Raw genomic sequence first — 26,378 nt, 5'->3', positions numbered from 1 at the left:
TATTCCTCATTTCCGTTATTCCAAAACTACAAAAATCTTAATTAAATAAATGGTTATTTTCATTTCATTTACGACATGTTACAAGCATGTCACTTATAGAAGGTTTATACGAGCTGCTGCTGCGGAGCCGAGGAAGAGCACAAACAGAGCCCGCGACGCGACGGCGACGACGACGACGGGGCGCACTGCGTACCTTGCTGTATGATGTCACTGATTATTTATTTCAGATAAAAAATCTATGGCTCATAATAATAATAAGCTTACATTTGGTTCTGTGGTCTTTAGTCTATATCTCATGTCACTTGATTGTCAATGTCATCTTTTTCTATTTATATTTTTCGTTCCCTGTTCATCACGGGGGGGACTCTGGCTGTATAAATCCTTTATCTTAGTCAATTTAAAAAAAAAAAAAACCTTAGCATGCTGATTGGCTAGACGAAAACGGCTCCGCTCCCATTGGCTACTTGTAATTCGAGTGGAAATGATAGAACCAAAAACAAATATATATTTTTTTTAATATAAAATATTTTTTCTGTCTTATCAATTTTTCAAGCTAAAAGACCTTTTGATTTTCAACTGTTGAAAATGTCCTAACTTTTCATCCTATTTAAACTTAAAACGGTGTATTTTGATATCAGTTGAAAGAACAGAATCGATCCCATAAAATATAATGTATTAAAAAAATACATTATTAAATAATAAGTTAGGTAAGTTATAATATTACAATATAATTGTTAAGTTATTTTTGTAAGTGAAAATAATTTATTCAATCTTGTAAGTTATTTATACGACTGCATCGAGAACATACTTTCTTTAATTTGTTCTGTGTACAAAATCAAATTTTCGCCGTTATTTTTCTATCTGACTGACGCTTGAATTTTCCTGGCTTTCCCGCCATTTTGTTTTGTCTCACTATTTCTATAGCGGAGACTTTACGAAAAAATTACAATTTGCTTACAATATTCACTTATTGATGCAAATTTTAAAGCTTTTATCATTGAAAGGACACTGTTCTTTTGCTACTAATCTATTTGTTTTGCTTGTTGTTTTTTGTGACTGATTACAGAACTTCGTCCAAAGTCAGCGTGTTAAGGTTTTCCCTCCGTTTGTGACCTGCGTCTTCCCTCAGCCATCATCAGCCTTGTGACCAGTCTTACACCTCCAATAATTTCCACTTTTCCGTAAGTTATCACCAAGTAGACAATACCCTTTTCATAAGTTTAAGTAACCTTTGTATGTATTCTTGATTCTTATCTTTGATTGTCTTTCAGCTGTCTGACATGATTCGGATTCGCAAGTGCGTCGTAGATGGCTGCAAATCTGATGTGGGATCTAAAACCTCCCGGTGGCCGCATGACCCTCGAGTTTCAGATGTTTGGTTGGACACTCTCAAACCATATTGTTCCGGGTTGATGGGCCTACCTAGATATCGTCTCAGGGAAAAAGTTGTAAGTTTGCATTCTTATCAGTACCTAATATAACACATGAGGCTTATTATCTACTTATCTTATACAATATATAATGTATATTCATACTTACACAATATGCTGATGACTGTAGTCCCCAAAGGTGTAGTCAGAGGTGACTCGAAAGCGAGCCACCCGCTTTTCGCTGAATATTTGTACTATATAGCCGTCTTTGAATGACTACAATGTACTTAGGGTACACAATCTAGACATATTGTACAGGATTCCTCACAGTGTTTCCCTTCGCCATAAGATTATACATTGTATTGAAATTCAAAGAACTCATTGGTACTTACCTACCTATACCTATTGGATTTGAACCCACATCTCTGGTGTGAGAAGTGGGCGCTTACCGGATTGAGCTACCATCACTCCTTATCTTTTAGGTATATCAGTAAGATACATTTCATACTGGTTTTGGTGTTAGTGTCACATGTCCCCGGGGTGAAAGGATTAGCCAGTCAGATAATATGTTGTCACTGACTGCCCAGGGTGTTCTAGATGGCATGGATACATTTATTTAACATTCAGTTGGTACATCACCCTTGGATACAATCAATTTTTATGTGTAATACTTATGTCTAACATGATTGAAAATTTCAGGTGTGTTTGAAGCATTTTGAACCCAAAAGTTTCACAAGAGGAAGGAGGCACTACATGGCTGTACCATCTTTATTTACAGCTGAGGAAATTTCATCTGGCAAGCCAAAATATGAAAGTAAGTAGTAGTACAGTAACCTACTTACTAATATAGAGTCAATTAGAGTGAAATTGTTTAGTTAAAATAATAAAATGACTCACAGCATCAGTCTGCCAACATTAAAAAAAAACTCAAGTTTTGGTTAATGTAATAGTTGCCCATATGCCACTCACTTTCAAGGAGCTCCTCATTCATCACTTCCTATGATTCTTCCTTCATTATCATACCCTACTTGTAAAAATTTCAGGCTTGAGGGTGTCACATTTATTTATTTATTATTTATTTATTTATTTACATGCTACATTTACCAGTATTTCTTAATAGAGCATACCACCAATGCAGTTGCAGATTTTATAAACTATGTTGAATCTTGTTTCCTATTGAATGATTATTATAATTATCATTGTTTTACATTTTATTTTATAGATTTCCACTCCATGCATGCTAAATGGGATCACGATTATGCAAAGAAAATACCTCTCAATGCACCTCTGGAAACTACCAAAAGGCATCTGTCAGGATCAGAACGTATGTACTCGTAACATACTATTTATTACTTACATTATACCTAATTATTATCTAAGACATACCCTATCTTAATTTGAATTTTTGTTAAGTAATTGTTTATATTACAGTGGAAGACATTATAAAAGTGTTAAATACAGTGAACCTTGAGCATTCATATGCACTGCCACCCAATAAAAAAAAGAAGTTTAATACTGGTACTTCACTTTAATTATAATTACCTAGTAGTTGTTATTTTATTGTGTGTATGTATATATTTCTAGTATAATCCATTTGTCCTTACTTGGCACTAAAGGTAAACAATCTTTGTGTGTCTTTTTATTAGAATTTATTTAAAAATTACGTTTTAAAATGAAACATAACAAACAATGGAATACTTACTAGCAAAAATGATTAATTTCTTATTTAACCATTTATTTTAGCTGTAGATTACTTGTTTAATAATATTTTGATTAAAAGACACAATCAAAGTATGGTGCAATCCGTGCAATCGAATGTATTATTGTATGATAGTTATTGTAGTAAGCAGTGCATACAGTAGTGTAGTATTATAGTTAGTATGACCATTACCGCCCTAAGGCATGCGCGCGGCGAGACGGTGTTAGTGTCACATGTCCCCGGGGTGAAAGGATTAGCCAGTCAGATAATATGTTGTCACTGACTGCCCAGGGTGTTCTAGATGGCATGGATACATTTATTTAACATTCAGTTGGTACATCACCCTTGGATACAATCAATTTTTATGTGTAATACTTATGTCTAACATGATTGAAAATTTCAGGTGTGTTTGAAGCATTTTGAACCCAAAAGTTTCACAAGAGGAAGGAGGCACTACATGGCTGTACCATCTTTATTTACAGCTGAGGAAATTTCATCTGGCAAGCCAAAATATGAAAGTAAGTAGTAGTACAGTAACCTACTTACTAATATAGAGTCAATTAGAGTGAAATTGTTTAGTTAAAATAATAAAATGACTCACAGCATCAGTCTGCCAACATTAAAAAAAAACTCAAGTTTTGGTTAATGTAATAGTTGCCCATATGCCACTCACTTTCAAGGAGCTCCTCATTCATCACTTCCTATGATTCTTCCTTCATTATCATACCCTACTTGTAAAAATTTCAGGCTTGAGGGTGTCACATTTATTTATTTATTATTTATTTATTTATTTACATGCTACATTTACCAGTATTTCTTAATAGAGCATACCACCAATGCAGTTGCAGATTTTATAAACTATGTTGAATCTTGTTTCCTATTGAATGATTATTATAATTATCATTGTTTTACATTTTATTTTATAGATTTCCACTCCATGCATGCTAAATGGGATCACGATTATGCAAAGAAAATACCTCTCAATGCACCTCTGGAAACTACCAAAAGGCATCTGTCAGGATCAGAACGTATGTACTCGTAACATACTATTTATTACTTACATTATACCTAATTATTATCTAAGACATACCCTATCTTAATTTGAATTTTTGTTAAGTAATTGTTTATATTACAGTGGAAGACATTATAAAAGTGTTAAATACAGTGAACCTTGAGCATTCATATGCACTGCCACCCAATAAAAAAAAGAAGTTTAATACTGGTACTTCACTTTAATTATAATTACCTAGTAGTTGTTATTTTATTGTGTGTATGTATATATTTCTAGTATAATCCATTTGTCCTTACTTGGCACTAAAGGTAAACAATCTTTGTGTGTCTTTTTATTAGAATTTATTTAAAAATTACGTTTTAAAATGAAACATAACAAACAATGGAATACTTACTAGCAAAAATGATTAATTTCTTATTTAACCATTTATTTTAGCTGTAGATTACTTGTTTAATAATATTTTGATTAAAAGACACAATCAAAGTATGGTGCAATCCGTGCAATCGAATGTATTATTGTATGATAGTTATTGTAGTAAGCAGTGCATACAGTAGTGTAGTATTATAGTTAGTATGACCATTACCGCCCTAAGGCATGCGCGCGGCGAGACGGTAGGAGAAATCGGCTACTTCGTCTGGCACACTCGTGGCGGCCCCGCCCCGCACGTCCCCCGCAGTGCACAGCGGTAATGGTCACACTATAATAGTAGCAAGTATAATATAAAGTATATGCACTGAAAGAAAACTAAAGTACCTTAGAAACTTTTAGAAACCTGTTTTTTAATCTCGGATACTAAGTTCAGGTGAAATATCGTTCGTTCGGTGACATATCGGCAGGACAATCGGCTGTTGATGAACCGTTCAGAATTTGAATCATTGATGAACCGTCAAATCAGTATCCGAGATTTAAAAAAAAATATTAGTTGTAGCAATAGTTTTTAGCAAAAGACTTATGTTAGATAGAACAAACCTATTATTTTGATTACATTTTAGAAAAAACCTATTATTATAATCTTAATTAAAAAAAACTATTTCTAATTTTAGATGGTAACGACACTAATGGCTCGTGTGGTTCTAACTCGCAGAGAGAGTTAGATAATTTTAACATATCCGCAGCAACAGACAGTAAGTAGTTCACTACATTTTTTTAGGTATTGCCAATTTCATATTTGATAATTAAACTATTGATTCAACTCAACTGCAACTATTCTAGGTTTTGCCCAAGAGCTTTGTTTCGAAAATCCTACATTAAAATTTGGAATTCTACATTCTACTTCTGTCGAATTGACCAATTTATTTCTTCCCAAAAAGAGAGATTTAACTCTATTACTTCTGAAAATCACTGTTTTCAGTTTCAGGGACCATTCCTGATGATATTACGACCGCAGAATGTACTGTTCGTATTCCGGAAGTCATATCTCCTAGCTGTTCAAGAAGGTCCAATGTGACATTAGGTAAGCCTACGACGTAGAGTGATTTAAGTTTTTATGCACTTTTTATCCCAGAAGCGAAGCTGGCGGAGAAGTTAGTGTATTATATTTATTTATTAGAAAAAAACACTCCCCAATTTAATCAAAAATACTCTTTCGATTTAAGGTCCAGGTAGGGTATCGTTTTTTTTTAGCTATAAATCCGCCTATTATTAGTTCTTAGTTCGAATAATACTATCTAAAGGTATTTATTATTTTAAGTAAAATACTAAAATATTTTATTTTCTACTTTTCAGAAACCAAGACGGCAAGGAAAAGACTTATAAAAAGTGTACAACAATTAACCCCCAGATGCAAGAAAATGTACCAAAAATGCTCGACTATACTGAAATCCCGTCGCCGTATAGTTCAGTCATACCAGGAGCGAATAGAAAAAGCTGAAAAACTAAATCAGAACAAATCTTTTTCTGAGCTTGTAGAGAAACTGACTCCTCAAGCCAAGACATTCCTTAAAATGCAGGTCACGCTCGCCAATAAACACATAAAAAGACGGAGGTTCACAACTGAACAGAAACTCTTGGCTCTATCACTCCAAAAGCAAAGTCCGAAAGGATATAAATTGCTGCACAAGATATTTATCTTGCCTAGCAGGCGCACTCTAAGAAAATTTACTCATCATATTTCTCTTGCACCGGGAATAAATGAAAACATATTTACACAACTAAAGGAGTCAGTTCGGAATTGGGATGACAAAAAAAAGTGCTGTTCCATTGTGTTTGATGAAGTGGCGTTGACACCTCATTTGACATTCTTAGAATCTGAAGATCGCATTGACGGTTTTGTGAATTTTGGTGCCGAAGTGGAAAGGAAACTATGCGATCATGCCCTTGTTTTTATGGTTCGAGGTATATGCACTTCATGGAGACAGCCCATAGCTTATTATTTATGTGAAGGAACAACTCCAACTATTAAGTTGAAAAACATTTTAAAGGTACTTGCTTATTTATTTTTAATTAAATGACATCAAGGTTAAATTAACATTTAAGGTAGTTTCTCTCCAACCCGTTCAATCTTTCCGCCCTGTTAAAATTATGTATTGTAACAATCAGGGATATGAAGTTACAACTTTAAGTTGTAATATTTAAAAACATTACTGCCATTTATAAATAAATATGTTTCCAATATTGCAGGAAGTAGTAACTGCTGTCTCTCAAACGGGACTTCTTCCAAAAGCGCTAGTATGCGACCAAGGGTCGACGTTTCAATCCTGCATGAACAGTATGCGAGCAGATACTCGCAGATGTCAATTGCTCCGTAATGATCCCCCAAGTAAGTACCTGGAATTCCTAACTGTCCAAAATATATACACAGGTGTCTTACGGCCTCGATGCCACATGAAGGGTGTACAATATCTAGCAAGAATATAGATGTAGGGTACTAACTCGCGATAACCTCTCTTATTCCATAATTGTTAATATTGAGAGTGAGCGACAACTCTGTTTTAAAGTGGGATTTTGAAACTTTGCTGTAGTAGTTAGTGACCCTGATTGCTATCCCGAAGGTCCTAAGTTCGATTACAGACCGGGCCGGTAATTTGTTTTAATGTTAGATACTCTGGTCTTGGGAGTTAATATGTACCCATGTATCTGTTTAGATATATCAGCTGTTCGATACCTATATTACAGTCTCTCCCTAGTTTAGATGAATGGCTGTGTGTGAGATGTTCCTACACTTTAACTATAAAAAATCCTATGTCTTTTTCAGATAACAAAGTGGAGATTGATGGTCATGCGCTGAACATAATTTTCGACCCTCCGCACCTCATTAAAGGGATACGGAATAACTTTTTAAACAAAGATATGATGTTTAAAGGAAATATAGCTAGATGGAGTGACATTGTCGAAGTGTATAAAAATGACTGCCACGTAGGAGAAATTAGAATGCTTCATAAATTAACAGATGAACATGTCATCCCAGATAAAATAAGGAAAATGAAAGTTAAAAACTGTACACAAGTCCTGAGCGAGCGAACCGCTGCAATGCTCTTGTTTACATCCAATTATGGTTTGTATATTTTCGTTTATTAAACTACTAAAGACTTGTTATTTTCATCACGTCGATGAAAATGTTCAAATATCTGCAATAAAAAGTGTTGTTCTCTACTATAGGCTATTTTTCAAATATTATTCTAGTGCTAAATGGTTATTATTAGTGTAAGATAATAGGCAGATCATTAAACCTAGTCAGAGAAGGCCTTTGGGCAGCTTGAAAACATCTGGTTGCCCACTTACCCGGTAACTCTCTCAGCACAATCACCAACCCGCACTAGGCCAGCGTGGTGCATTAGGCCTAAACCCTTCCTTCATTGGAATGAGACCCGTGCCGGAGATGACGACCTGATGCGCATTGGTTTCTAACTTTTGACCGCTGTGCCAAGGGTTCTGAGTTCGACCGGCAGGGGTACATATTTGTTTAAAAAATCATTTTATAATTAATGTTAAGTAATTTCTCCAACGCGCCCGCCAAGCGTATGGACCACGAAAATTGGGTTATTTTCGGGGAGGCCCTAATTTCACTGTATGAAGATCAGGTATCATTATATGCACCTCGGTAGTGCTGTGATGGATGCTTTAGAGGGCATAATGTCATCATCATCGTCAGCTAATCCACTGCTGGACATAGACCTCTCCCAAGGAGCGCCAAAACACTCTGTCCCCGGCCTTCCGCATCCAGCCACTACCGGCTACCCGCCTAAGGTCGTCGGTCCAGCTGGTAGGAGGGCGTCCCACGCTGCATTTGCCTGTTCCTGGTCTCCACTCGAGAACACGTATACCCTAACGGTTATCGGTTTTTCGGCAGATATGACCAGCAGACTTCAGATTGCATATTTGACAGCTATATCGGTAACCTTAGTCCTCTAACGGATAACCTCATTTCTGATACGATCCATCAGAGAAACCTTAAGCATAGCTGTCTCCATAGCACTCTGAGCTACTTTAGGAGCGCTATTAATATGTTACGATTAATAGCATACTAATTAAATTATATTTTTTCCCTCAGGCACGCATGCAGATGGTTCGTTGGTTAGTTTAACCATGAAGAATACTGCGGAAGCAGTCCTATTTTTTGATCGAGTATTTGACAGCGTGAACGGGTAAATACCTATATAAATATTAAAAATGCTATAGTAATAAGGGCCTGTTTCACAATGTCTGGATAATGGCCTGTCTTTTAATGCTGTCACTGTCTAAAAAATAATGATAGAGTGTGACAGCTTGTATTTTAACCGACAGGTAGCCATTATCAGACATTGTGAAACAGGAAACATTTAAAAACCTATATCGCTAAAACTATTATAGATATCGAAAATATATCATAACATTGCTTTTGTATTGCTTTAACTTCAAATATTATTTTGCGCGAATAAAAAATATATGATCATACCAATTACAAGTTTCCTCATGGTGTTTTCCTCTTTGCCCACGTGGAAAAAATTCATAGGTAAGGTAGAGCGTCAAAATTTCATGAATCAGGATGGAACATGGATATAGTTTTGATATTTGAACAATATCTGAACAATACCTACACTTCAAATATTTTCGAGAATAAATATGTAAGTAAAATTTGATAAATTACAGGTCCCGTGGTGGCTCGGCTCCCGGCAAGATGCGAGGACCGGTTAAAGAAATAAATGGAGAGTGCAAACATCTGGACTTTTGGAAGGAGAGTATTAGAGTTTTGCAGGATCTATACTATGTAGATACTAATGTTGGTGATCGAAAAAGGGTACCCAGTGTAAAAAACTGGATAACAACATTAGAAAGTTTTATAAATTTGTGGGTTGAGCTTAAAGATATGGGTGTAAGCTTTTTTTACACTCGTAATTTAAATCAGGACCCGTTAGAGAATTTTTTTGGCCGAATACGCGCACTTAATTATAGGAATGTTAATCCTGACCCTTATTCGTTCATCTGCTCCTTTAAGTCTCTGTTAGTGACTGATGTCCTCGGCCCACATTCTCCGAACTCTAATTGCGAGGAGGATATGGGGGAGGCTATCTTTAATAAGGGATTAATGTTCGAAGTCCATGGTGCTCCAGCTAGTTTGCCTGTTGCAGGCCCTTCCCGTGAGCCGCGAGCATCTCCGTCGCCGTCGCTGCTGCAGCAGGCGCGCGAGGAGACGCAGAACGTCCGCTCTTCTGCCTTCACTGCCGGATTTGTATCACGCCAACTTATTAAAAAGATACCTTGCACTGATTGTCGAAAAACAATGTTGACTACCGAAATTACTGATGTACATGACTGGGTTACACAAAGAGAGCGTAGGCTTTTAAAGGGAAGAAACTTAAAGTATCCAAATACTAAATTTATCATTTTGTTCCGGAAATTAGTAACTTGCATTAATCAATATTTAGAATATCATAGTCACCAAAAGAGTGTAGTAAAATATATTAAAGTAGAATTTCTAAAATCAGCAGATGTAAGCTGGTTGGGATGTAGTCAGCATTGTCGAGAACTACTAGATATGTTTGTCAGTCTGGTGTGCCGAGTTCAAATTCACAATTGGTGCAATTGTATCAATAAAATTATGAAAGGGTCATTTTTAGGCAAAATGTCATCATCATCTATGACCCCTATGCAAGAAATTGCATTTAAAAAATATACTACGTTAAGAGTTAAAAAGTAGGTTGACTTTATAATCATTGTTAAATCGTATTTTTTGTTTCAGATCGCCTAGCAGTATTAGTTAGTTGATATATTTTATAAGATTTTACATTGTTATTATTTTTAATTCACTTATTTAACATGAATTGTATTTTTTTTATAATAAGTTAATGATTAATTAGCTGTTATTATGTTAATGAATTTGAAGTTGTAAATTAATTTTAAGTGACTTTGTTAATGTCTTAACTGTATTTTTGTTTACTTACTATTTTGAATAACATATAATATATTTAAGTTGTTAATTCATTGCAAAAAGGCACTTATTCAGTTTTAAAGCTTTATTTTTGTACAAGCACAAATCATAAGTATTTATTAAATTTTGGTAAATATTGGCAATCGCTGAAGAATGTATTTTTTATAATTAGGTGATGTATATTTTTGTTTGTGCATTGTGAGTGGTAAATTAATTTTAAGTGCTATTAATTTAGTTATTTTAAAACTGTTTTAGTTTACTTAAGTTGTTAATTCATAAGTGACCGATATTTAGTTAAATTTAAAGCTGTATTTTTGTACTTGCTCTATTAATAAATTTAATTTAGGTAAATTGCACTATGGATCTTTAATATACCTATGTAATCATTGTTTTATTAACTGTTTTAACCTTATTGTACAAAATAATACCACAACGCTTATTTTATTATTGTATAGAATATTGATAAGTTAATTATGTACCCTCTTGTACAAAGAAAAGTTATATATTTTTGTTCCTTTTGTAACACTTATTCATGTAGTGATAGTAACATTTGTTATATTATTTATAATAAATTGTTGTATAAGTTGTACCTACTTTCGTTTCATTTACAGGAGATTTACAGCTTTGTTTTATTACTGGGTATAATAAAAACTGAAACAGAGCCATCTAGCGGCCACCGTAAAAAAAAATAAAACAAAGAGTATATAATGCAATCATTTCAATGTGAGGGCTTAAAACTGACATCTGTCATCCAGGGTGGGGTGTACAAGCTCACTAACGACCGGACTGTTCTATGGCAGATACCTATCTGTACTATAGTACATAGGCTGTCTAATCTGTGCTGTTCATCCAGAAAAAATCAAAACATTGAATTATTTAAGTTATTTTTACAAAATTAACTTCAATAATTTCGTAATCGTTTCGCTCGTTCATTGGCCTCATGGACGATATGTGAATAATACAAAAAGTCGTAGTATTTATGTAACGAAATAAATGCAAGCATATGTTTCAAGTATTGATCTTTGTGCTGTGCTATAAACTGAACCATGGCATTTTATTCCTGTAACCGGTATCGATTACTTGTGATAGTATTGCTGACTTTAATTATTTGGCAGATACTTAGATTAGTACCAAATAAACCTACACCATTTATCACTGATGTAAGTATCCTTTCATTTATCACTGATGTATTAGGTCAATCTTGTCTTGTGTTCCTTATACTCATTAATATGTTTAAGCGCATTAAATATTTTTTTACTTTATGGAATTAGGTTACTCATAATTTAATTTCATCCTTAGGTAGGAATTGAAAAATTGGAAGATGACAACTATAATATACACAAAAAGGAAAAAGTCAAGATAAGAGTTTACTATGAGGCTCTGTGTCCCGACTCCAAGTTCTTCTTCATCAAGCACCTGGTGCCTGTCACTGAGAAATTGACAGATTTCATTGATGTCTCTCTTGTACCATATGGAAAAGCTACAGTGAGTATTATTTATCAAAGTTGGTGCTCAAATATTTTAGTCATAATAATAGCTTTGTATTATTAAAGTTTACAACTTCAAAACACTCACATAATGTCTATACATGGTAGCATTGTTGAGTTTAAGTTTTTACCTATTTTAGTTGCTGTAAAATAACTACAGTTAATTTTGCAGACCACATCAGAAAATGGCCAGTACTTCTTTAAGTGTCAACATGGTGAGGAGGAGTGCTACGCTAACAAGATCCACTCTTGTTCCATTGAGTACCTCGGGAACATGACACGCTCCGTGCAGTTTACTGGCTGCATGATTGCCGACAACATGGATGCTGATGCAGCTCTAGACCGGGTATGTCATTGTAGATAACCTAGCATTTAAAAGTTCCCAGTGAATATGAGTTTAAACGTTTCTTAACTTTTGTATGCTTACATTAATTTTTAATAAAATAATATAAATTTCCATAATATTTATGCTTGTTTCAGTGTGGAAAAGAGTTCAAAGTGGACATTTCCAGGATCAGCAGTTGTGCTGCCAGTGAGCACGGATCTGCTCTGCTGAAGAAACATGGAGACGACACACACATCATAGAGCCCGGTTTCATTCCAACTATTATAGTAAATAATTCCAAAGACAATCAACCAGCTTTACTCAAAAACTTCCTCCTAGAAGTATGTAAGCTGATAAACATACCACTGCCACCCCCATGCTTGTGACAAAGTATTGTTATTAAATACAACATACATCATACATTGTAAAGTCACAAAATCTGGTTAGTGGATGGATAAGGCAAATAATTGTACTGTTTGAAACTAAAAGTATTACTGCTCCTTGGATTGCTCTTTATGTTAATAATGTCTGAAAAGTTGTGAGGTCACAAATTAATGCAATATTAATAACTCATAATAATAATGAAACCATGGGTCACAAAATAAAGTTTTTGTATTAGGTACTATTGAAATTTAAGCATAAGCATGTCTCGGGTTTTGAGGCTATAATGTAATTTATTCCAAATTGTTTTCCATTAAATAAAATACATGTAGGACTATAGAATTAAGTAAGTACTTCCATAAATTAAAGTTTGCGAGAAATATTGTTGAGTGAAATTTAGTGAACGTATTCTGTTACAGTTATTTTTAAATAAGTATGTATGTAAAAAATCGTTTAAAATCATGAAAGTTACATGCTGCTAGGTAATCTACCTACCTACTCTATCTCCTGGCGACACCGTGACACTGAGTTTACTTTGGCAGGCAAGTTAAGGCAGGCTTTAACCATAACCAATCTACATCATTCATCTTCCTTTTATGTTCCTAAGCTACCTTTACAGGTGTTGTTAATATTGTGTAAGGGGTTCCACAAGCCGTTATTCTGAACGCCGTGTTCTACGACATTTGGATTGTCGTATATCTCACACTTAGGGTAGGCGCCCACTTGTCGAAAAGCTGTCGCTGTCGCGTATCGTCTAGTGTGCACCTACCTTATAATAATGGAATGATTAAAAAAATATTCCTATTTTGGTTGTGCTAGTTGTATTTGTTACATACATCTTTAAATGTTATTTTTAGACCGGCTCGATTAAATATGTATCGTTTCTAAAATTAAAATATTTACTCCTATTAATGTAAGCTATCTTTACTTTCCGTCTGCACTAAAACATGATTCTCCGTATCTTCGCCTAAATTCATACTTTTGTGATTTTAATAAGTAACTATGTAGAACTAACGAAAAAAGTACATGTTAGGCCAGAGGCAGTGCTCCATGATGTCTTAGTGGAGTGGGCATAAGTACATACATATTGCATTTTCAATGAAAAAAAATCATACAGTTATTAACTTTTCGTAATAATACAATTTGTTATTAGTTATAACAATGCTGTCGATTCTGAAGGAAAGTGTCGTCAAAACATTAAATTCTTTGTTAAAAAATCGACTCGGACGTTTTACGTCAATCTAATTTTCCACTGGCAATTTTTTTAGTTTGATATAAAAAATGTTGTGTCTCTAGAATCGACAACTTTTTGTTACTTATATTTTTTAACATCTTTATTATAAAAAGTCGGATACTTAGGTTCTTTTTACAAGTAAGTAATACGTAAGTACCTAAGCGCTTTTGTAATATTTTGTATGAAAATTATATCAGTAATAAACTTACACAATAATTTATTTACTTCGATATTATTAAATATACTTTGATCAAAATTAACTGATCTTTATTAACTATTAAAATAATGATAAGTACTTACTTGCATTAACATATTTATCTACTAAAATATCCCAATGAGAATGAGGCTAGTGGTCGGGACACTCTGTAAATAACTCATTCCAACTGTATTGTATTCTGACTACAAATATATTTCCTTAAAAATATATGTTGTTAGTATTGAAAACATATTTTTGTTTCATAAACAATATGATGCTGCCGATTGTACATACCTGTAACTAATGAAATGACTATGAGACGTTCTGTCTGATACGATTAATGTTTTGAAAATAATTTATTGCCAAAGCAGTTATAATAGATACAAAAAACGCGAATACTAAACATAATTATATAAGTTTAAAAAACAAACTTTTGGCAAAAGGTGCCATGCTCGGCATGTGCTCCCGTTCTATAAATGGACGTAGTTACGCAGAAAGGCCTCAATCCACAACTTCGTCAAAATTGAGTTATATACTAGAACATGCTATTTAATGTAGGGTCTACCTGTCAAGAAAACAAACACAGTAAAAAACCAACTACAACATACTTTTTTGATGTGGGGGACCAACCCACATTGTATGAAACACACATTTTTTAGTTTCACATAAAGGACTCAAACTGTTTGAGTCCTTTTACAGAAACGCATTTCCTATGAAACCATGAAAAATTTAGTTTTTCATAAAAGACTCAAGCGCTCTGAGTCGTTTTAGAGAAATACGTATTCATTAAAAAAAGACAATTTGTATTTAGCAGAAAGGACTCAACCTGTCTGAGTCGTTTTAAAGAAATACTTATTCATTGAAAAAAGACAATTTGTATTTAGCAGAAAGGACTCAAACCGTCTTGAGTCGTTTTAGCGAAATACTTATTGATTGAAAGAAGTCAATTTGTATTTAGCAAAAAGGACTCAAACTATCTGAGTTGTTTCATACAATATAAGTTTTTAAATAAAACAGTTCAAATTTTATTTGGCAGAAAGGATTCAAACTGTTCCGTCTCTTGGCCACTATTCTGTCACCGCATTTTTCCACCTTCCATCCCCCCACGAGCCAAGTGTCCTGCCACTCCCATTTCAGTTCGGCGACCCGCATACCGACGTTGAACACTTTCCTCTTTTGACGGATCACCACGTTGGGAATACGTCTAAGCGAAATACTTAACATGGCTTGTTTGTGGAACTCTGATTCGGTGCACAGTTTCGTTGGTCATCGTCCATGTATCGGCACCGTATGTTAGTGTGGGCAAGTCACATTAGCAATTAACAATCCATAAGCAGCGTCGCTCGACCCTCAAACATCTATCAGATTCATACAAGTTACGCCCGATTTGATAAGCGAGCGACGATGTCTAAGGATTGTTAATGGCAAATTTTCGGTGGTGGTAACCCCAAAGGAATGTCACAAGGTGACTTGGTTCTCACACGACTGTCGGACCGGGAACCAAATCGACCACATTTTGATTATTCGAAAATGAAGACATTCACTTCTAGATGTTAGAAATACTTAAGAAAGATTGCTAAAGTCAAGAGTGATCACCACTTAGTCGTTGGAAAAATCTGCTTGAAGATAGCGGGAGCTCAGAAGCAGGCCACAAGATCTGCCAAAGATGTCGCTGTAAATAAGCTGCAGGACCCAGAAGTCAGAAGATAACTTAATATCCAGATTCAAAACAAATACCATCAACCTACTAAGTGTGGGCGACGTGCCTCAATCAAAGATAACTGCACTGGCATTAAAGACATGTTTTAAAAAAGTTGCGAAGAAATAATAAGGCACAAGGAACACTTAAAGAAAGAATGAATGTCTAAAGGAACATGGCATATAATCAACTCTCCAAGGAAGACTTAACATCGAACTAGACTACCATTCTAAAGAAGCACGAGTTGCGTACGAGTATTTTCTTTGTGAACAAAATATCAAACGTTATTTAAAAAAGGACCAACGCTGTTAGTCTGATTCTATATCTTGGAGAAAACAAACAGCGGCTGCCATGAAGGATCTATAGAAAGAATCAAATAAACTTTGCAACAAACCCCAGGATATCTCCCTGTTACTATGGAAGACCGACTTGTAAGATGGTATGACCACATTGCCGAAGTTTTTAAAGATCTAAACCAGTCTGCATCTGAGGAGTTGGATGCAGATTCAATAAACCAGGAGCATCTTGTATATCCAGATCTTGATGTATGTCAAGAAGCATAATCGTAATCATTATGATTATAATAAAATCGATAGCAGTCGTTAAGCCTAAACCTTCGGGCGCCTTGAAAACATCTGACAGTCGGGTTGCCCAATTACCCGTCAACTCTGTCAGCACAAGCTTGCTTGTGTTGGGGTCCACTAACCCACACTGGGACAGAGTAGTGGACTAGGCCTAACCCCTGCCTTCATTGGAAGGAGACCCATGCCCCGGCAGTGGAGATGTGACGGGTCGTGATGATGGTTAATGATTATGAGATTTATAATTATTCTGCATCTCGGCATAAATTTTAATATCCAACCGCAAAGTAAAGTCGAAGTGATACGGACCATACGATCGCTGAAATCCCACTTTTCAGCGATCGTATGGTAAGCACAGGGAACGACGGATATCCTACGGAGGCATAAAAAGGAGGATAGTTGCAATATACCGAGGATGATGAAGTGAAATTAGAGTAAAAGAGGATTTTATTTATGTCCAACTTTATCCTTTGAGGTTTGCTTATGTTCATATTGCTTTATCCTGAAAATTATGGGATAAATACGGGTCGTAGACACTTACTAAAAAAGTGGGCTTCCATTTCGTAAAAAAATATATCAAAATCGGTTAAGTTGATCCAGAGTTTTGCTCTTGGGAACACATTTCCGGTAAGAATTTTATTCATGCCCAACTTTTTTCTATGAGGTTTGCTTTCCGTCAAAATGCCTTATCCTGAAAATTATGGAATACAAACGGGTCGTAGATACTCACTAAAAACGTAGGCTTCTATTTGGCAAAAAAATTATCAAAATCGGTTAAGTTGATCCAGAGTTTTGTGCTTGGGAACACATTTCCGGTTAGAATTTTATTCATGCCCAATTTTTTTCTATGAGGTTTGCTTTCCGTCAAAATGCCTTATCCTGAAAATTATGGGATACAAACGGGTCGTAGATACTCACTAAAAACGTAGGCTTCTATTTTGTAAAAAAAATATCAAAATCGGTTAAGTTGATCCAGAGTTTTGCGCTTGGGAATACAGTTCCGGTTAGATTTTTATACAGATGTGAAATGTTGTTTCCGATTACATTTCAATATAAATTATTTAATAATAGGTTTACTTTTGATATATAATTTTTATTTTGTGTAAAAAAGTAATGTCTTGTGTCTACAATATAAATATTTTACTTTAAAAACCATATTGTTATTTAAAAAAATATTTTATAAAAATAAATATTTGGTTGGATCCTTTCTGCGAAACGTTGAATTTCCCTGCTTGCATAGAAAAAGCCATTTAGGAGAAAGGATCCAAGTGCATATTTTCATTAATAACTCAATAAATATTCGTTATAGCTACACCATGATTTGCAATAGTAAAATAACAATAAATATGCATAATTTAAGATAATTTCCACATATAATATGCTTTTCATTGCTGAAGAATACCGATTAGAACTTTAAACGTCTATATCTCAGAACTAGGTTTGTGTGGGTTGAGTCCTTTCTGCGTAACTACGTCCAAATATATCTATTATGTATGGTCAATAAATGGAGTTATAATTATTTATGATATTTTTGTTCCAATTACCAGCAAATAACATTGATGTCGAGTCTGAAGGCTAAAAATGTTATTTTAGCGATGCCAAACAAAAAATGTTGCGTAACATTGGAAAATGAGATTTAAAAAAACACTCATAGAGTCGAATTTGTGCCTTTAAAATCGATATCATTGCCATAGAGTAGAGATATGTCAGTGGTTTATGGTGGTTTACCTGTCTGCCATAGAGGTATGGTAAAATAAGGTATAGTGCCACAAACTTATCTGTTCCGGTGAGAGCGAACTAAATTGGTCCATACCTCATTACTTACTGTACTAATGAATTTCATATTGACATAGATTATATGGACCAATTTAGTTCGCTCTCACCGGAACAGATAAGTTTGTGGCACTATAGAGTGCGACAAACTTATCTGTTCAGGTGACAGTTCACTATCTCATTATTTACTAATAAATTATATATTGATATAGATTAGATGGGTTTATTAAAACCGCAAGGGTAAATTACCATTACGGGAAAACTTAACATCTTAAAGAATTAAGAAATATTAGACATTTACATGAGCTCTCACCGAAACAGATAAGTTTTTGGCACTGTAACCACGTGGTAACTATATACAATTATATTCGTAGTTAGGGTTAGGTAAGTTTATATCGAATGGTCGGTACACGTGGGTCACTATTACTCAATATACAGGTTGTTGCAAAAAGGGTATTCTAAGCTGAAACTTACGTGTGCAGCATGTTATATCTATATACATAAACCCCCTTATTCATAAAAAAGTTACTGGACACTTTAGCTATTGAACCCTCTCTGTCAAAGAACAAATTGTTCTCTGTCAGAGTGTGACAAAACAGTTCAATAGCTAAAGCGTCAAGTAACTTTTTTATGAATAAGGTGGATAAATTTTAATTTTGATTAAATTCTATACCTTACCCATTGTATCGCTGTCGCTCAATTTTATCATACATAGGTAGATATTTAACCAACAACATTGTTACAGGTCGTGCCTATACTCTTCATATTGAGTGAATAAATAAGTTATTTACTCGGCGTCCTATGCCGTGAGTCTTGTGCAACACAAACAAGGAACTTCAGTCAATTCAATTAAAAGGTTCCGGCAGACAACGCCAATTTCCCTGCGACCGGCTATCTTCCCGTTGAAAGCTATTTCAAACACCACAATAAATCTTCAGTGAAATCACACTCTAATTTCGTAAAAGCCCCGTCTCTCTTTGCTAATTAATATGAATGGCGTTTGCATCCCGCTTTTTCTCGTACCATTTCCAACTATTGTTTTGCAAATATCCGAAAATTTATTGTCTGTTTTTGTGTGCGTACCGTAGGTAACAATGGTAAAAAGGGTTCTAACTGTAGATCTACTTAAGTACTTCATCAATTAGTGTTGCTTTGAATCATACTTTTGTGATTGCATTGCTCTATTCCTTACCTAACTCAGTTTAGTAAATCAGGCATCGATTGAAGGCAGAAGCAGGATTCACGGAATTAAATTAAGTAAGTAGATTACAATCTAATGCGTTACACGATACTGCAATCAGGACGTCAGCTCGCAGTTAACAAGCGGGTGAAGCTGATGGGAGCTGCAAAGCGGCTTACCTTCGGTCAACTGCCGCCAGCGCGCCCCCGCCGCGTCGGCGTCGATGCCAATGCACAAATCTAATGGATTTTTTATGCTGACCGAGAAAATATTATGCATAATATGAAAAATGCACGCTGCAATTTTTTTTTGCCAGTTCCTTGACGCATCGGTTCCTGCGGGAGAGAAATATTTACACCGATCTGCCTAGTAGTTTTGACTATACCAATATTACTAAGTTAAATCGGAGTTAAAATAAATGAGTTAAATAAGTACCTACCTATGTAAGTACTTATGTACTAGGCACAGACTAGAGTATTATATCTGGGTACTAGGTAGGTATCTGTTTTTTTATTCGAGAGTTAAAGTCCTAAAGCCTATTCCGTGCAAATTCAGAGGGATATTTAATTACAATTTGGTTAGATAAAACGAAGAGACGATCATTCGTCGGCGTACACATCGCGGGCTGGAGAGGCCGTGTAGTCTCATTAAAAGTTTCCTCAGGCTGGGCTTGGCTTGCACGTGTTTTTAATTTTTATCGAGAGCCCTCGTCGTTAGCAAGCCGGCCCGGCTGCGGCTTCGCGGCTTTGATTGCGGTAATGACGTCACTCCCTAGTCCCTCCACTCTCTGCCTACTTCACACTGCACCACTTGTCTCCTCTTCCTACACATGTACTTATTCTTTTGCTAATGACATAACATCTTTTAATTACACTAGTACGGGTCGTGGAACTCGTAGACCACGTTTGGAGTTTGAAAACGATCACTCTACCTAGGTAGAATATCCAGTACCTATACTATATCAGTAGGTGTTCGTGGATCGGGGATGTTATGATTTGCAAGGCCGAGGTTGGCTGCGCCCGCTTGTGCGGTGCAGCGATGCGGCTGAGAGGAACGCAACAAATCCGTTTACTCTCGGTCACTGGCGCCGCCTGCGTCCGCCCAGTACCGAGTTGCCGACGCAAACAACTCTAATGGATTTTTCATGTCGATTGAACACGGCATAGGTATCTATGCATAGCAGATAAACTTAATACGTTAGCCAAATTGAATCCTAAAGTGGATTCATAATTCCTCGTGTAGAAAACAACGCATAAACCGGGGTAAACATACTAATATGAGAAAGGAGAATAGGTTAGGACCTAATCGTTTAAATACTTAGGTACTTTATACTTACGCTTCAACCAAACGGTTGAATTTCTAAATTATGCTACCTCCATATTATTTTATATTTCAAATATCTAATAATTTCGTCCAGGTATTCGGCTCGATAGAAGTGAAGGTGGTTTCAAACGCTACCGCTGTCTTGAGACCATTAATAATAATCAGGCTGATACCGCACGCGCCCCGCCCGCCTCGTCGCGCTACGAAACTCGGCTAAATTATAACATTAATTTTATTGTGTGCCCCACAGTGGCGAAGGGCGCTTAAAAACCCCTAATCACCATGTCATTACGACACCAAAACAATGAATAATTATTGTGTGATGCTCTCAAGAAGGCGTTTAATAAAAATAACCTTCTAACTGTTTATACTACTATTTAACATATAACATGAAAATTCGATAAAACCTCCGCAATAAAGTGCCAACCTACATGTCTAACTTTCTGTTAAATAAAAACCTAAATAAATAAAATATACATAGTGGAAAGTTTTTAAAGCAAAGTTACACTGCAGCAGTAGCATCTAGAACAAGTGCTAACTACTAGTTTGGCCACAGCCGCTACCTGCTTATTCATTCATGCTCAAAACTTTTCCGCCTCGTGATTACAGCTTACCTTGCAGCGTCACAAGATCGCATTGTTTCAAGGATGGCGTATTTTAATTACTGGCTAGATAAGTGACCGTAAGTGGCGGTTGGTGGTTTGAGAGGTGTGTATTAGGCGTTGGAAGGTGTCGGGAGCATTAGTCCTTTGTAACTAGGTGTGTGGTTATAACTTATAAGAGAGCGAGCGGCGGCGCGGCGCACACTGGCGCGGGAGTCGAGCGCCATGTCTACCAGGAGGCTGCTACTCTTCTCTATGTTGATAGCTGCTGTCTTTGGAGGAAAATCTAAGCCGGTAAGATAATATTAATACCTATTCATGCAGTTCATGTAATATACATGTACTAACTACAAATATGACTTTATATATTATCAAGTTTATACGTATATTTTTTTGTGTGAAAGTAAATAAGCCTATAATGTTTACCTAAGTACTATCTAATGTTGATACAGTCGACAACATGATCACACATCATACGCATAACGCACCCGCTTCACTCCAACCGGCAATAGTTTTGTCGCATTTTTCACGGGAAGTAGTTTACGAAGAGTCGTCGGGAGTCTAGGTGTGATGGATGGGTGTCGAGGCGGGCGGCGGCGCAGGCTCGCCACGGCGCCGCCACTATCCCTCAATGTCGGAATGGCGATGCACTATACAGCACACCCTGTATAGTCTCTACAGTCACTAGGGTGTCGGATATCTGTCGCTGTGGTGCGTACAGTGACCTACGCAAAATAGCTTAAGTGTAGAGCTTAATTCTCACGATTTGATGATGGACCTAAGTACATGGACCTCTATTATACCGACCTATATTTTTAAAACTTATGAAGTATGAAAATTGGAATGGCTACGACAAAAGTTTTGGAAAGTTTAGTCAGTCAACCGACAGGCGAGAACCAAAATTTCCCTGACAAATTCTCGCTTTGGAAATAGAAACGTTGTGGAAACAAGCAACACCGATTTAAATATTTAACATTATGATACAAGTTGATGCGTACTGGGTCGCTCCCTCTGGAATCACGACTTAATAATTTTCTTTTGAAAGCGCTATCTTATTTTTAATGTTAGAGGGACTTATTTCTCTACGGGTGTTCACAAAGAGATGGCATCAAGATGAAGAGAAGAATATGAATAATCGCGTAAATGTTTCATGAATCTAACCTTTCCAAAAACGAGTCGATTTGGGACGCGATAAATTAATTGTTTGTTTTTGTAACATTTGGCAGCACAAAGGTGTAACATTGTATGTCGATATCGTTTAAATATTGTATGTCGTATAAATTTATACAGATGCGCCCCAATAATTTTAGGTGTTCAGAATGATGGCATGGAGAAGAGAGATGTCTCAAGAGACAACGGACCAATTTTATTTGTTTTTTTCCTAATACAAAAGAAACTAATTTTGTTTATATACTTTATTTAAATCTAAATAAATAAAAATATACTTACATAATTTAGGTATGGAGAAAAAAAACACAGTCATTAAATTACAAATAACATAAATTGCGTCGTTAGCAATGGCTAACATTTTAAACTAGTTCTATCATAATAATAATATAACTTCGTAAACTGGCGATAATGAGAGCGATATAAACTGATAGATACTGTAAGAGCGCATTTCAGCAGCCACTGCTCCGTCGAGTGTAAAATAATCTCGCGGATGACAAAAATATTCCAAAGGGTTCGGGTTAGAGTATGAAATCAAAGCTCTTATTTGATATTTTCTTATTCGCCCCTGAAAGATCCGCGGCGCGCGTGCATGAAGATTATATGCCCGCAGACACACACACACACACACACGCACATAGGTACACACACAAACACTCTCACACACCAATGATTCTATGCGAATTACGTTAGCGGAATATAAAAGGGAACTTGTTTTGGCTGCTTTAGTTTTAGGCAATGGCAAAGAGCCCTTTGTAGTAGGCTTATGGAATATACTGTAGCTATTAACATGTATGTGTTCATGATTTCAGTTACAGAATGTATTTGAATAATAACTTTTTTAAATATTAACTTTTATATCGAAATTCATGTAACTTAGAAAAATAAAATCATTATCCAAAAGAAACATCTTGAACGTTCGCAAATTGTCCTTTTGATCCGCGCGAAGATCAGAGACGGTAGGAAATTGAGTAAACCAAAGATTGTGTTTACAGGAATTCAGTGAAGAAATCAAAGAAATAATTCAGCATGTTCACAACGAGTGTGTGGGGAAGACCGGCGTGGCGGAGGGTTAGTACAACGTGTATGAAGCGGAAATTACATCCTAAAATGACGACCGAATGGTGTAGTGACCCATATTGCTATGCCGAAGGTCCCGGGTTTGATACCCGGCCGGGGCAGATGTTTGTTTAAAGACAGATATTTGTACTCGGGTCATGGGTAAAGTGACCATTTTTTTTTCTTGTCAGAGCGGGACACCTCCGAAATTATGTCGCAATTTTTTATTGGTATTCTTTACATTTTTTAAATTCAAAAATAAAAAGTCTTTAAAAGAAATGACAGTAAGTAATACTAAGTAGGAATGGAATTCCTTATAGTAAGTATAACCATAATTTTAACAATCGGAACGGAATTACATATAAACAACATAACTTGTAAAGGTATCCTAACCTACTTACTATTTTTTTTTTTTAATATACCAGACGCGACAAAATTCTTAAACATCATACCTACTTTGACTTTTTTATATAATTTTAGTAGTTTAATTTAAAGTTCTTATCAATAGTGCATCTTATTTTCACATTCTCTAAAGTTAATTCAGATTATAAAAGTTTAGAAAGTTCAGTTAAATTTTTTTTAGCAAAACATGTACGGTAGCCTGCGTCTAAAAGTATACAGGCGGAGTTTTTAAAATAGCGATCTCAAGCTCACATGCTGCTCAAGCACATCCACATAAACACTACTGCTATACACATCACACACAACACGTCCCCGGATTTATAACAGATGTAGCTGGTCCCTTCATCATCAGGGATCGCTATTTTAAAAACTCCACCTGTATACTTTTAGGCGCAGGCCACCGTACTCTCGCGATAATACACGATATAGCAAGAGCGAGTCAATGATCTTCACTGAATGAAGAAGAATTCGCGGAGTTTCAGTGAAACTCACGACTCATATTACTCCCTATGTCCCCCCCCTGTGGGCTGAATGGTTAGACCAAAAAATATGAAAAAAATCACAGACGTAGCACATATTATAATGGAATTAAATGGAAAACTATGGCAAATTACAATTCCTCTAAAATGTTAAGTTTGTTTTTTGAGAGAGCTTATCTTTGTATGGATCCCTCAGTGCGCGAGTCCAACTCGCACTTGGCCGGTTTTTCTAAGTCATTTCTAAATTGATGGCATTATATTGTTGTTTCTAGGCTTTCAAAATAAGCATTACCTAGGTCCTAGCTGATCATATTAGTATTTTTACTTTTTGGGATAATGCCTCTGAAGAGAAGTTATGATTTTTTTAATGTTGGGAACGCAAGACTCGAAATGTAGGTACCTAATTTAAATTATCGTTTGGTCTGTTTTTTTATCGTATTCTGAAAGCGGGACATTTTTGCCCTCGCGGGGGACAGCGGGATGGACAGCTAGAAAGCGGGACTGTCCCGCCCGAAGCGGGACGTATGGTCACCTTAGTCATGGGTGTTAATATTTATATATGTATCTATCTATGTATCTGTGTAGATATCTATGTACTCGTATCAGGTGTCCGATACCATACTTTCAATGGTATGTATAAAGTATCAAAAGCATGGTAAAGTTTAAAGTTTACATAATATTTTAATAAAAATATTCGGTTTGTCTGCAGATGACATAACAAATTGTGAGAACGGCGTGTTCAAGGACGACCAGAAGCTCAAGTGCTACATGTTCTGTCTGCTAGAGGAGGCCAGTGTTGTGAGTACATTACCCCAAGTTGTAGTTTACTGATGAATTTTATTAAACTTACATCCGTAGGCTATTGAAAAAATAATTCTAAATACAGTAAAACTATTCAATCCTGAAAACGGAATTCGATCCTAACTAATTGTTAAAGACCGTATTTAATCACTCTATTACTTATTTAAGGACAAATCTGTTAAAAAGCTATTATCAATCGGAATTTTATCTTTATAATTTATGCAAATGTATGTAAATAACTGACAATCATAAAAATCCTTTGCAAAATCGCACTCTTTATTGTCAGGACTTTATAGTTTGACTGAAGGTACTTACGCTCTCACTGTAAAGAAGGCTAATGCCGCTCATGATTAATCAGAGTTATGAATGATAATAAAGCTAAACTCACTTCATTCTAGGTACCATTATCGGTTATTTACAATTCCATACATGTTTTTTTATTCCATTTGTAATTTTTTATTATTGCAGGCTGATGAGAACGGCGTAGTAGACTACGAAATGATGATCAGCTTGATACCCGAGGACTATACAGAAAGAGTTTCAAAAATGATAATGGCCTGCAAACATCTAGGTAAATAATCCAGCTATGCGGTTATATGCAGCTCATTTAGTGAATTTTCGAAAATCCACTATTTTATAAAACTAACTTATTATCTGCATTTACTTTCAGATACACCAGATAAGGATAAATGCCAAAGGGCGTTCGATGTTCATAAGTGTTCTTATGAAAAGGATCCAGACGTAAGTTTCTAGTGCACACATTTTAAACTTCTTATTGTGTCGTTATCGAAATACACTTTTACAAATACTTTCCAGTATATTTAAAGTAGGTAAAACAATAATACTGAATACCCTGTGTTAGTAAACATACATTAATTCTAACGATAACGATTACTTAATTTTATTTTTCAGCTGTATTTCTTATTCTAGACCATACATACCTAACACTGACGGGACGGTTAATTAAAATATGAATAAGGAGAAGACTTCAATTAAATCTGCAAATTAATATAGCATTTTATTTCATAAAAAAGGTATTGTGTTAAATAAGCACGTAGTAGTAAGTACCTACTAAGTAGTCCACCAGAAATTGAAGTAAGTAAAGACGCCATTTGTCCTCAGCCGCAGGGCGAAAGTAAAGAACACGTCTATTTTTCATGAATTCTTACTCAAGTTCACTCAAATCATAAAAAGTAAATGCTAAGGATTAATTTCCTTCCCCACGACTAATTTGTTCACGGAAAATAAATGAGTTCAAATCT

The 26,378-nt window shown here is 35.5% G+C and overlaps 3 protein-coding genes across 6 annotated transcripts; all 3 read left to right on the top strand.

Moving 5' to 3' along the window:
* The first annotated feature begins 995 nt into the window (after nucleotides 1-995).
* Nucleotides 996-10,440, top strand: LOC119690298. Of its 4 annotated transcripts, XM_048632716.1 has the most exons (12): nucleotides 996-1,181; nucleotides 1,272-1,448; nucleotides 2,070-2,184; nucleotides 2,593-2,694; nucleotides 2,802-2,888; nucleotides 5,125-5,205; nucleotides 5,433-5,534; nucleotides 5,807-6,501; nucleotides 6,701-6,839; nucleotides 7,275-7,574; nucleotides 8,571-8,664; nucleotides 9,149-10,438. In XM_048632716.1, exons 2-12 carry the CDS (start codon nucleotides 1,281-1,283, stop codon nucleotides 10,194-10,196), a joined length of 2,931 nt encoding a protein of 976 aa, XP_048488673.1. In that variant the 5' UTR covers nucleotides 996-1,181; nucleotides 1,272-1,280; the 3' UTR covers nucleotides 10,197-10,438. The 4 variants fall into 4 exon arrangements, with proteins under 4 accessions (XP_048488673.1, XP_048488680.1, XP_048488686.1 ...); XM_048632723.1 differs by lacking the exon at nucleotides 2,802-2,888 and having other exon boundaries at nucleotides 9,149-10,437; XM_048632729.1 differs by lacking the exons at nucleotides 996-1,181; nucleotides 1,272-1,448; nucleotides 2,070-2,184; nucleotides 2,593-2,694; nucleotides 2,802-2,888 and adding exons at nucleotides 3,396-3,587; nucleotides 3,996-4,097; nucleotides 4,205-4,291 and having other exon boundaries at nucleotides 9,149-10,440.
* An 828-nt stretch (nucleotides 10,441-11,268) lies between these two features.
* LOC105385934 (GILT-like protein 1) lies at nucleotides 11,269-14,078 on the top strand. Its single transcript, XM_038112484.2, has 4 exons — nucleotides 11,269-11,587; nucleotides 11,727-11,912; nucleotides 12,087-12,260; nucleotides 12,395-14,078. Exons 1-4 carry the CDS (start codon nucleotides 11,474-11,476, stop codon nucleotides 12,623-12,625), a joined length of 705 nt encoding a protein of 234 aa, XP_037968412.1. The 5' UTR covers nucleotides 11,269-11,473; the 3' UTR covers nucleotides 12,626-14,078.
* A 7,291-nt stretch (nucleotides 14,079-21,369) lies between these two features.
* Nucleotides 21,370-26,125, top strand: LOC105385935 (general odorant-binding protein 83a). Its single transcript, XM_011556398.3, has 6 exons — nucleotides 21,370-21,502; nucleotides 23,371-23,446; nucleotides 25,025-25,113; nucleotides 25,585-25,687; nucleotides 25,787-25,857; nucleotides 26,029-26,125. The coding sequence occupies exons 1-6, from the start codon at nucleotides 21,434-21,436 to the stop codon at nucleotides 26,044-26,046; spliced, it is 426 nt and encodes a 141-aa protein (XP_011554700.2). The 5' UTR covers nucleotides 21,370-21,433; the 3' UTR covers nucleotides 26,047-26,125.
* Nucleotides 26,126-26,378: the final 253 nt, after the last annotated feature.

Source organism: Plutella xylostella, chromosome 5, assembly GCF_932276165.1.
Source record: "Plutella xylostella chromosome 5, ilPluXylo3.1, whole genome shotgun sequence".
NCBI classification, from domain to species: domain Eukaryota; kingdom Metazoa; phylum Arthropoda; class Insecta; order Lepidoptera; family Plutellidae; genus Plutella; species Plutella xylostella.
The sequence above is the reverse complement of the archived record's forward strand: the minus strand, read 5'-3'. Positions and strand labels throughout refer to the sequence as shown.

Bases quoted from the DNA above. Each gene is read 5' to 3' on its own strand.
- LOC119690298 (XM_048632716.1), top strand. From the start codon at position 1,281: ATGATTCGGATTCGCAAGTGCGTCGTAGATGGCTGCAAATCTGATGTG. The intron at 1,449-2,069 runs GTAAGTTTGCAT...TGAAAATTTCAG, and splicing joins ATCGTCTCAGGGAAAAAGTT to GTGTGTTTGAAGCATTTTGA. The intron at 8,665-9,148 runs GTAAATACCTAT...GATAAATTACAG, and splicing joins GTATTTGACAGCGTGAACGG to GTCCCGTGGTGGCTCGGCTC.
- LOC105385934 (XM_038112484.2), top strand. From the start codon at position 11,474: ATGGCATTTTATTCCTGTAACCGGTATCGATTACTTGTGATAGTATTG. The intron at 11,588-11,726 runs GTAAGTATCCTT...TTTCATCCTTAG, and splicing joins CTACACCATTTATCACTGAT to GTAGGAATTGAAAAATTGGA. The intron at 12,261-12,394 runs GTATGTCATTGT...TGCTTGTTTCAG, and splicing joins CTGATGCAGCTCTAGACCGG to TGTGGAAAAGAGTTCAAAGT.
- LOC105385935 (XM_011556398.3), top strand. From the start codon at position 21,434: ATGTCTACCAGGAGGCTGCTACTCTTCTCTATGTTGATAGCTGCTGTC. The intron at 21,503-23,370 runs GTAAGATAATAT...TTGTGTTTACAG, and splicing joins TTGGAGGAAAATCTAAGCCG to GAATTCAGTGAAGAAATCAA. The intron at 25,688-25,786 runs GTAAATAATCCA...ATTTACTTTCAG, and splicing joins AATGGCCTGCAAACATCTAG to ATACACCAGATAAGGATAAA.